The 12,197-nt window shown below is 45.7% G+C and overlaps 1 protein-coding gene across 4 annotated transcripts in view; it reads right to left on the reverse strand.

The window, feature by feature from the left end:
- AGAP3 (ArfGAP with GTPase domain, ankyrin repeat and PH domain 3) overlaps positions 1-12,197 on the reverse strand; it is a 498,289-nt gene that overhangs the window by 438,161 nt on the left and 47,931 nt on the right. The window contains exon 1 of one of the 4 annotated variants that reach the window (XM_077267731.1): positions 2,644-3,583. The exons of 2 other annotated variants lie outside the window; for them this stretch is intronic. In XM_077267731.1, coding sequence (XP_077123846.1) covers positions 2,644-3,499 — 856 coding nt within the window. In that variant the 5' untranslated portion in view covers positions 3,500-3,583. Of the gene's footprint in view, positions 1-2,643; positions 3,584-12,197 lie in introns of those variants that run through there. One more of the 4 variants, XM_077267732.1, reaches the window with a different exon arrangement.

Genomic DNA, 12,197 nt, shown 5'->3' on the forward strand with positions numbered 1-12,197 from the left:
CCCTTTCTTTTGCACATACTTTCCGTCAATCTCCCTCTTATATCGCTCCTTTGCTTGTACGGTCCTTCTGGCACCCTCCTTTGCTTGTACGGTCCTTCTGGAAACCTCCTTTGCTTCTATGGTTCTACTAGCCATCGTGCCCTTGCATGAACTTTCTAGCCTTCTCATTATCTTCCATAGACCTTTTAGCCTTCTCTTTCTTGTATGGACTTTGTATCTATCTCTTATTCTTGCATAGACCTACCTTCCACCTTCTCCATTTTCAACAATCTCTTTTCTCCCCTCTGAGAATGAAAACTGATCATTTGAATCATTTTTTTATTCCATCTGTGGAGACATGGGCGGCGTCAGTGGGTGTCCTAGCCCGCTATCCGAAACCGCATAGACCAGCGATTATCCCATCGAACGCCCGCTCTCCTTTTACCATGGGCGTAATACAACTCAGACAACATAGAGTAAGGATAAAACTTGTGGTTCGGTAAAGTATTGTCACAAAAACAGGCAAACAACACATAGAACAGTCCCAGCACATTACTCAAGATGGTGCACATTACAGAGTCTCACCTTTCCGCTGACTCACCAGGATAAGAGCAGAGGTGAATTCATAGCTTCCATGGCCGACTACTCCACCTGTGGCATGCACACAGAGGGGAGGTAACGGCAAGCGTAGAGAGATCACAGTCCATTCAGGTACAAGGCCAGTTGACCGGAGTATCACCACCAGAAACCAACTTCCAGGGTCAGCTACCCCACCTGTGGCATGCATTGAGAGCAGGTAACGACAAGTTTAGGAAGATGACAGACTATTGAGGTACAAGGCCAGTTGACCAGAGGGTCACAACCTGGCTCCTCCAAACATCGCCATGGAGCCAGGTGACCAGTGGGTCCCATTTCTGGCTTTCACAAACCATCCATGGGGCTCAGGTGACTGGTGGGTTCAAATCCTGACTACTCCAAACGTATCCATGGTTCTGGGATGGCCAATGGAGCAGATCTGTATTCTTTCAGCCGGGTCCGTGGTCCCCTAAGCTGGCATCCTGTTGAATGTCAAATTTGTGTTCCTCATGATGGAGCCATGAGGTCATGGCTGCCATGTTGTAAAGAGTGTCTAGGTCTTTGGATCTCTTTGCTGTCTGGATGTCTAGGCTGAATATCTGTCTGATTCTACAGAGGCATATATCCTCTTTTTAAAAAGTTAACAACTGTCCTTCAAGCCAGCATTCACAGGTAAAGGGGAAGAATGGTGATGAGATCAACTCACATTATTTGATTAATTTTTTGCATAGTTTTTCCCTCCTGTTTTGCAAGTCAACAAACTGGCTGGCCTGGACAATGTGTAATCAACATATCAGCAAACATCATTGTTCTATGATCCTGTATCACTAGTCATCTAGGAAAACAGCACAATATGTTACCTCAAATCTCAATTTACAAATCAATATTACAGGCTTATAAGAAACGAAACTGTTTTCTTGACGAACCAGAAAAAAAAAATAAATCAAAAGTCAAACATATAAAGAACAGTCTCTTCCTGCTGGCTTTCGGAAAATAAACGTCTGGTTAAAGGAAGCCCCCAGGCGTTAACTAAAAGAGCTACCTTGTGCAGAACTAATTCTGCATTCTGTCAAGGTGGCTCTTTTAGTTGGGGTCCCTGCCAACGCTGAAATAGTTTTTTAGAATTTGCCCCTCATACCTGCAGTTTGTTAGGGGGGCATGTCTTTTCCCTCTGACACAAACACCTCCCAGCCGTCACTCAGGGTCTCCGTGCGCCGCCTCCATTTCCTTCCTGAACATCCCCGGCGCTATAAGTTTTTTTTTTCTGGCATGCACAGTTTGCGCTGCCCTTCGACTCCCAGGTATGAGGTGCAAATTCTAAAAACGATTATTTCAGCGTTGGCAGGGACTCGAACTAAAAGAGCCACCTTGACAGAATGCAGCATTAGGGCTGCACAAGGTGGCTCTTTTCGTTAAAAACGCCCGGGGGGGGGGGGGGGGGTGACAGGTTCCCTTTAAGATTAAATGCTGTGTCATCAAACCATCTGATAAGAATGGCTACATATTATTAACACATACACATCTACAAGATGAACCATTATGCAATATCATATTATAATATTTTTTTTTATTATAAGCCAAAAATGTGAAGAATTGGGAGGTCTGTATTAAAAGGCACAGGTCGCTAACCATCAAGCAGTTTCAATAGATGGAGGCCTCGCCTAAATCACGCAGACGATTGAGGCCTTGTCTACATCACAAGGAAGTGACAACCACAAGAGGTAATAAGGACAGATATCACCTTTATAGAGGACCAGAGGCTTCTCACAACAAATGGCATAATGGGTAATAAATCCAGTGGGACAATGTAAAACTAGTGGAGAAAGGATGAACTTTTTGGACCAGAGACTTTTGTCAATGTAACCATCTGTCAGAAATACATATATTCATATATTGCTCTCTGATCTTTCTAGAAAGCTTGGAACAGAAAGTATCCACAATATCTTATATAAAAATCAAAACTTAGAAGTCACAGCCCTGGTGAAATGGATAGTGGAAGACTTCTATCAAGGTGACTAAGTACATGGTCAAATGCCAACCAATAAAAGACTGAATAAATAAAGAAATAAGTGTGTCACTTCATCTTACCCACGCTGCACGATATCCCCACCAGAATTGGCTCAGATGTCTGGATGCAGTCACCACCTGCCCAGCTGTTTCCAGTGCTGAACTCCTTCTTTCGGAAAGGGCCAGTGATGACCCTCCACAGTCGGGATCGGTTTTCTTTACTTTCCACTAATGGAACCTCAGAGATGAGGAGATCCTTATGTGATGGAGCAGTTTGCAGGGAGTAGCTATCCACTTCACTCCGACTCCTTAAGCTGTTGTCCCACCGTTCACGGTCCTTTCGGAAGTCTGCTCCACGTCGGAGTCGGAAACTGAAGCTTTTCCGGAGAGATGACAGGTTCTTCCTTGACTGCGTTTCTGGAGTTTTACTCCCAAACACATTCCACCGCTGACTGCTAAACAAAGAGGCTCCACGTAGAAAGCCAGAGCTACGGCCACACTCTTTCCGGCAAGATGAGGAGTCTTGTGCTCCACTCAGTCGGTTTATGTCCAGGACACTCACACTCAGGGGTCGGGACGTGCTGGTGCCAATAGCTGACTTGCATTCTTGTACACCTCTTGAGGGGTCACATTTCTTCACAGACCTTTGCTTCAGGAGGTCAAGCCACCCCACTAATGAGCTGGAACTGGTCTCTCTTTTGGTGATTGTGACTCCATTACCCACTGAGCAGAGGCTTTTAGGTCGACGTTTCTGTTGCTTGGCCGCATGAAGAGCAGCTTGTACGGCTCGGTTGGAGGAAGGATCTGTCTTTACATGATGAGTAGAGAGCTCCATTTTCTCGATGGGACACGCATGTCCTAACTCCACACTTCTGCATGTTCTCATCATGCACAAATTGCCGTAGGATCTCGGAGGCGAGTACAGCGTGCAGACCATTCACCCATTTCTAAAATCTCCAAGAAGAGAGAGAGTGCAGAAGACGGCAGCACAAACGGGAGAAAAATGATGGGAGGCAGAAGTGGAGCGCAGCTCTGGAGGATTCCAATGCATCGTGTTAGGACATGTGTGACAGTAACAGGTTATACAGGGAGAGGCCAGGGTGACGCGCAGCCCCGAAACCATAAAACCCTCCACACACAGCACCGTGTCCAGGCAGGAGGGAAATCCTGTGTACACATGCAACAAACCAATCGTCTCTGTTACAAAAACACTGTAATAACGTACACAGAATCCATCAGAAACCACACAATCACCCTAAAACTGTCAATCATTCCATCAGAAGCCGAATATTTGTGTTTTAGCTCCAATTACACAACCGTCACAGTCTCCCCCTGCTGGTACACACTGGTAATGACTTCTACTGGTAGAGGAGAAGAAAAAAAAAAAAGCAGGAGAAAAAGACAACACAAGCAACGGTGTGCAGACGAGGATACACTATTCAAGAAGCAACAAAGCACATGATTAAAACATTTAAACCCAATTATAAATATCCTCCACCACAACATAATGCATAGAAACAAAGATACTCCAAAACGACCTCAAAGATCCAAACCACGATGACAGACCGAAGAGGTGTGGATGCGGTTTATATTTTTCAACGCTGTTCAAACAGGTGTTCATATCTCTTCATCAGGACAAATCATAAGAATCATTCTTGTGGTTTGTCCTGAGACAACAGGCTTAGGAAGAGTACAGTCCATCGAAATACAAGGCCAGTAGACTGAAGACGGATGGCATTTCAGAACATCTCCATGGAGCCAAGTGACTGGTGGGTCCTAATCCTGGCTTTCCCAAATGCATTCATGGGTTCAGTGACAGTTAATGGAGCAGATGTGTATTCTTTCAGCTAGGGCCGTGGTCCCCTAAGCTGGCATCCTGTAGAATGTGAAATCTGTGCATCTTGTCATGGAGCCATGATTTCGCAGCTATCCTGTAGAGTGTTCCTGGCTGTGGTTTTGTAAACAGTCTTTGGTTCTTTAGACCTCTTGGATATATTGGGACGTCTGGATATCTTGGATATATCTGGATGGTCTAAATATCTTGTTACTGAGCCATAGCCCCTTTATACAGCTCAATTGTCCCTCAAGCCAGCATCCAGAGGTCAAGAGGAAGATGTGATGACTAACTCACAATGTATTAATGTACATTAATTTGCATAGGTTTTTACTCCACTTTGCAAGTTAACAAGCCACAGGACCCACACAATAATCATTCATATTAAGCAAACATTCATTGTTCAAAGACCCTGCATCACTGTATTGCAAAAACAGACAAACTGTAGGAGGCAATATAAGAGGTAAACCATAGTGATGAGCGAGTGTACTCGTTGCTCGGGTGGTCTCCGAGTATTTTGGCGTGCTCAGATTTAGTTTTTGTCCCTCAGCTGCATGATTTGCAACTGCTATACAGCTTGAGGAATGCCTGTTTGTTAGGGAATCCCCACATGTATTCAGCCTGTCTATAAGTCGCAAATCATGCAGCTGAGACCATGAAAACAGTCTCCAAGCATATCCAAATACTCAGAGACCACCCGAGCAACAATGCTACTCACCCATCACTACTAAACAACCATTCATCAACTTACAAATATCAATTTAACCTACAAGAAGAGTCAACATTTCAGACTCTTGACCAATCAAAGATAGATAACAGTCTGTACCCTACTGGCTTAAGGTACCGTCACACTCAGCGACGCTGCAGCGATATAGACAACGAGCCGATCGCTGCAGCGTCGCTGTTTAGGTCGCTGTAGAGACGTCAAACACAGCAGCTCCAGAACGATGCAGGAGCGATCCAGTGACGTAACGGCGACTCACTTATCGTTCTCGCAGGTCGTTAGCTCCATGTAAAACATTGCTGGCATCGTTGCTTTTGCTGTCAAACACGACGATACACGCCGACCTGACGACGAAATAAAGTTCTGGACTTCTAGCTCCGACCAGCGATATCACAGCGGGATCCAGATCGCTGCTGCGTGTCAAACACAACGAGATCCCTATCCAGGACGCTGCAACGTCACGGATCGTTCTCGTTGTAAAGTTGTTTAGTGTGAAGGTACCTTTACTGAAAACAGACGTCTGGATAATGAAGATAAAATGCTGTGTTATCAGAGATTTTTGCTGTGAAAGTGACAGCAAAACTGACATATGTTTAGGCACAGGAAGAACATCCTGGGTTCAAAGAGTATGTATGGGCGTACAGCTAGACGGACCGTCTCTGGGGTCCAGATTGGAATATTAGGTTTCCATAGATCCAATCTTTATGGGATATAAACTGCTCAAAAAAATAAACGGAACACTAAAATCCCACATTCTAGATATCACTGAACGAAATATTCTAGCTGCAAATCTTTATTCATTACATAGTGGAATGCGCTGAGCATTAAATATAAGAAGGATCAATGCAAATCAAAACTAATATCCCACGAAGGTCTGGAGTTGGAATGATGCTCAAAATCAAAGGGGAAAATAAAATTACAGGCTGATCCAACTTCAGTGGAAATGCCCCAAGACAAGGAAATGATGCTCAGTAGTGTGTGTGGCCTCCACGTGCCTGTATGATCTCCCTACAACACCTGGGCATGTTCCTGATGAGGTTGCGGATGGTCTCCTGAGGGATCTCCTCCCAGACCTGGACTAAAGCATCCACCAACTCCTGGTCAGTCTGTGGTGCAACGTGACGTTGGTGGATGGAGCGAGACAGGATGTCCCAGATGTGCTCAATGGGATTCAGGTCTGGGGAACGGGCGGGCAAGTCCATAGCTTCAAAGCCTTCATCTTGCAGGAACTGGTGACACACTCCAGTCACATAAGGTCTGGCATTGTCCTGCATCAGAAGGAACCCAGGGTCAACTGCACCAGCATATGGTCTCACAAGGGGTCCGAAGACCTCATCCTGGTACCTAATGGCAGTTAGGGTACTTCTGGTGAGCACATGGAGGGCTGTGTGACCCTCAAAAGAAATGCCTCTCCACACCATTACTGACCCACTGCTAAATCAGTCATGCTGGAGGATGCTGCAGGCAGCAGAACGTTCTCCATGACGTCTCAAGACTGTCACATGGGCTAAGTGTGGACCTGCTCTCATCCATGAAGAGCACAGGATGCCAATGTCGAATCTGCCAATCTTGGTATTCTCTGGCAAATACCAATTACTCTGCATGGTGTTGGGCTGTAAGCACAAAACTTACTTGTGGACGTAGGGCACTCATACCACCCTCATGGAGTCCATTTCTGACAGTTTAAGTAGACACACGGATGTTAGTGGCCTTCTGGAGGTCATTTTGCAGGGCTCAGGCACTACTCCTCCTTGCACAATGGAGGAGGTAACAGTCCTCTTGCTGGGTTGTTGCCCTCCTCCACTATGTTGACAGACACAGCTACCCTTCTTGCCACACCTCGCATTGGTGTGCCATCCTGGATGAGCTGCACTACCGGAGTAACTTCTGTGGGCTGTACTGTAGACACAGCTTCTTGTTACAGTACCTCTAGGGGTGAGAGCAATGACAAGATGTAAAAGTGACCAAAACAGCCAAAAAGGATGAGAACAGAATTGGTCTGTGGTCACCCCTGCAGAACCACTCCTTTATAGAGGTTGTCTTGCTAATTGCTGATCATTTCTACCTGTTGTCTGTTCATTTGCACAACAGCAGGAGACATTGATTCACAATTAGTGTTGCTTCATAACTGGACAGGTTGGTTTCACAGACGCATGACAACCCCGAGTTACATTGTGCTATTTAAGTGTTCCCTTTATTAATTTGAGCAGTGCATATTTTCAGAGTTGTAGTGAAGGGACGAACCGGGCACATTCACTCACATCGCATGGGGGGGCCACTAGAACACTAGAACTCCAACATAATAACAGAAAGACGATGCGAACCAGGTCATATTTGGTCTCTATATAAATATGACGACGATATCTCACACTCGGGAGTCCTCAGGGGCATAGATCTCATAATTCTGAAAGGCCGAGTACATCTTACAAACAGCTCCCAAATAAAAGGTCATCAACAGGAGGTATGTGGGCATAGCTTAGAGCTAATAAAAAAGCAGTACGTAGGTTTGGATCCTTTATCGGTCATTAAAAAAAAAAAAAAAAAAAACCAGACAGTTCACTGTGGGTTCTGTCCATTTTCTCAAATCGAAGTGCTTCCCTTTCGCCAAGCATTTAGTAATTTCCCTCACCAGGTTAAGTCACTTTCTTTCGATATGCTATCATAATTATTATTGCGCTATTTATTCCATGGCACGTTACATGTGAAAAAAAGGGGCATACAATCAACATGAGCAATACAATGCACACACAAGTACAGAAGGAGAGAGGACCCTTGCTCGCGAGGGCTCACAGTCTACAGGGGATGAGTGAGGAGAGAGGACCCTGCCCGCGAGGACTCACAGTCTACAGGGGATGGGTGAGGAGAGAGGACCCTGCCCGCGAGGGATCACAGTCTACAGGGGATGTGTGAGGAGAGAGGAGGAGAGAGGACCCTGCCCGCGAGGGGTCACAGTCTACAGGGGATGGGTGAGGATACACTAGGAGAGGGTAGAGCTTGTCATGTGGCGGTTCAGTAGACCGAGGATCACTGCAGGCTTGTCGGAAGAGGTGGGTCTTCAGGTTCCTTTTGAAGGTTTCCATGGTAGGCGAAAGTCTGGTGTGTTGTGGTAGAGAGTGGGGGAGAAGTCTTGCATGCGATTGTGGGAAGAAGAGATAAGAGGGGAGTGAAGGAGATCTTGAGAGGATCAAAGGTTGCGTGTAGGCAAGTAGCGGGAGACCATGTCACAGATGTATGGAGGAGACAGGTTGTGGATGGCTTTGTATGTCATAGTAGGGTTTTGAACTGGAGTCTCTGGGTAATGGGGAGCCAGTGAAGGGCTTGGTAGAGAAGAGAGGCTGGGGAATAACGGGGAGACGGGTGGATTAGTCAGGCAGCAAAGTTTAGGATAGATTGGAGGGGTGCCAGAGGGGAGGCCACAGAGCAGGAGGTTACAGTAGTCAATAGGATATGATGGGGGTGTGCACAAGCGTTTTTGCAGTTTCTTGGTCAAGGAATGTACTAATCCGGGAAATGTTTTTGAGTTGGAGTCAGCAGGAGGAGGCAAGGGCTTGGATACGTGGCTTAGAAGAGGCCAGAGTAGAGGATCACCCCGAGCATGCGGGACTGGGGAAAGTGAGATTGTGGGATTTTGGTCAGTAAGGAGGTGAGGTCAGGTCCGGATAGGTAGATCTGCGTGTCATCGGAGTAAAGATGATACTAGAGACCATGGAATTCTATGAGCTGTCACAGGCCGAAGGTGTAGATGAAGAGCAGGGATCCTAGAACTGAGCGTTGGGGAACACCGACATACAGGGGGTGAGGTGAGGAGGTGGCATGGGGGAGGGAGACACTGAATGTCCGGTCTGCTAGATATGACGAGATCCAGGATAGTAATAGTATAAACCGTATTGTTTACTGCCACTTTATTTTATTTTTTTTTTACATATACACACTGCCTATCTTTCTGGTTTAAATATATAAAATGCAATAGCTCTGTTCACCGCACCCCTAAAGCCATATGCTACCTAAAATTGGTGTCCAATGGCCTTGAATAAATCTTTGGTTGCGGCAGCCAGTAGTTACTTTTGTTATTGTGGAGGTGGCAGTGACCATACCGGGGTAAATACATACGTGGTCAAAATTGTCAGAATGGTCAGAAAAACCCACAATGATCACAGAAATAACTTGAATTTGCCAAAGTAAAAATAAATAAAAAACTATGAAAATGAACAAATTAAAGTCAGACATTGCTTTTCCGCCATGCTTCCTTCCACAGAATTTAAAAAATAAATAAAACTCATGAAATCGGCCGGGACGGAAATGATGGGACCCCTGAAAATAATGTGACGAAAGGGACATGTGAAATTGTGGTGTGTCCAGTAACTATCATCACAGGGGTCTACAATCCAGGAATCAGTGAGTGGCCTGTATATAGAGCTACAGATACTCACTGTGCTGGGTGGTGACATGGTGAGTATCACACCTAACATGGACCAGATGACGTGAAGGAAAGAGTTGTCTCAGGAGATTAGAAAGAAAATTATAGACAAACATGTTACAGGTAACAGCTATAAGACATCTCCAAGCAGCGTGATGTTCCTGTGACTACAGCTGCACATATTATGCAGAAATTTAAGATCCATGGGACTGTAGCCGACCTCCCTGGACGTGGCCGCAGGAGGAAAATTGATGACAAATCAAAGAGATGGATAATACGAATGGTAACAAAAGAGCCCAGAAAAACTTCTACTCAGATTAAAGGTGAACTTCAAGCTCAAGGAACATCAGGGTCAGATCGCACCATCCATCGTTGTTTGAGCCACAGTGGACTTCATGGGAGACGACCAAGGAGGACACCATTTTGAAAAAAAAAAAAAAAAAAAGGCGAGACTGGAATCTGCCAAACTACATGTTGACAAGCCACAAAGCTTCTGGGAGAATGTCCTATGGACAAATAAGACAAAAATGGAACTTTTTGGCAAGGCACACAAGATCTAGGTTCACAGATGGAAAAGTGAAGCATATCATGAAAAAAACACTGTCCCTACTGTGAAACATGGAGGAGGCTCGGTTTTGTTCTGGGGCTGCTTTGCTGCATCTGGCAGGGTGTCTAGAATCTGTGCAGGGTACAATGAAATCTCAAGACTATCCAGGGATTCTAGAGAGAAATGTGCTGCCCAGTGTCAGAAAGCTTGATCTCAGTCACAGGTCATGCATCTTGCAACAGGATAATGACCCAAAACACACAGCTAAAAACACCCAAGAATGGCTAAGAGGAAAACATTCGACTATTCTGAAGTGGCCATCTAGGAGCCCTGATCTAAATCCTGTTGAGCATCTTTGGAAAGAGCTGAAACATGCCGTCTGGAAAAGGCACCCTTCACACACGAGACAACTGGAGCAGTTTGCTCTTGAGGAGTGGGCCAAAATACCTGTCGAGAGGAGCAGAAGTCTCATTGACAGTTACAGGAATCGTTTGATTGCAGTGATTGCCTCAAAAGGTTGTGCAACAAAATATTAAGTTAAGGTGCCATCATTTCTGTCCAGGCGTATTTTATGAGTTTTATTTATTTTAAAGTCTGTGGAAGCATGGTTGAAAAGCAATGTCTGACTTTCATTTGTTCATTTTCATAGATTTTTTATTTATTACTACTTTTGTCAAATTCATATTATTTCTGTGACCATTGTGGGTTTTCCTGTTATTAAACAAGGGGTACCAACAATTTTGACCACGTGTGTATAATCTGGGCTCTATAACTAATCCTTGTCAGGGTTAGCTTTATGCTGCATGGCTAAGAAGGGAGAGAAGTTGGTGCGAGAAGGAGAATTGGAGGAGTTGTAAGCAGCTGTTTGGTTTGTATGCTTGGTAATTCCTTAGCCATTCCGATTTTGCTTTCTTCCCCTTCCTGCACACCCCGGTGAATTCCTGTGTTATATGTGAGTGAATATTTGTTATGTGTGGACTTCTCAGTTTCCCCTTGTTCATGTTGTCTTGTTTGTCGGGTTGGTGTACTGCAGTGTACAGTAGCACCCCCTTCTCCCTGGGGGAGGGCGGGGGACAGACAGAGGGCTAAATTAGGAGATTATGCAAGGGCGGAGTCCCCGGAGTCTTCACCATCTGAAGTATCCTGGGGAACAGTGCGAGCTAGGGCGCTCCCTAGTGTAAGGGCCAGAAAAGGAGCCCCTGGTCCCAGGTCACCCGACAGCTGTCATGACAGCTGATCTGATACTCTGCAATGCTTCTGCACTGCAGGGCATCAGATCACCATCAGGCAGGGAGGAGGAGTCTCAGGTCCTGCTCTTAGCAGATGCTCACAAGCTACTTTCCCTGCAGGACCCAGAATGTCCCAGTGTCCATCTTGAGGCTGGGGGTCGCAATGGAGACCATCAGCACAACACGATAGCATTGCATAGTGCTGATGGAAACACATGGGGAGAACACTCCCTGTGCGATGTTCCTCGATGTTGCTGACACTATTGACAGTGTCAAAGGGGTTGAACGCTCGCAATCAGTGCTGCACATAGAGCTGATGCCTGCACCTGATCGCTGTGGCACTCAACTTGAGCCGGCGTGCTCACGGCTCTGTACATATACTTCTGCAGGAGGTCTGTTCCCGCAAAAAGAACAGTATATGTACGGCGCATGTCGAGAAGGGGTTAATGGAATTGATCTTATTGCGTTTTGAATTTCATGTACTTGAGGGCTTTAAATTTATGATGGTACGAAATCCACCCCCAGAAGGTTTCCCTTGTATAGAATAGAGACTTGAGTAGTGACCCGAAAACCATTCTGACTACGGAACGGGATCAATCGCCCTGGAAGTTATTAGCTGGTCTCGAGACCACACGTCATCAGAGGTCATTGCACGCAAGGCCTTACTGGGAACCGGAGCTGCCGGGAGCATCAGTAACGCTGTGCGGGACTCCGGAAGGTGAGAATATTGCGATTTTTATTTTTTTTATTTTTATATTTTTTAACCTGGGTTTTGTTGTGTGTGTTTTCGCAGCGGAAAACCGCTGCGAAGATGCATACACAACAGGTGCACATAGCCTCGACGGGTGCGTCAGAAAGATGGGCCCAGTGCACCCGTTTTTTAC

Source organism: Ranitomeya variabilis, chromosome 6 (assembly GCF_051348905.1).
Source record: "Ranitomeya variabilis isolate aRanVar5 chromosome 6, aRanVar5.hap1, whole genome shotgun sequence".
Taxonomy (NCBI): Eukaryota; Metazoa; Chordata; class Amphibia; order Anura; family Dendrobatidae; genus Ranitomeya; species Ranitomeya variabilis.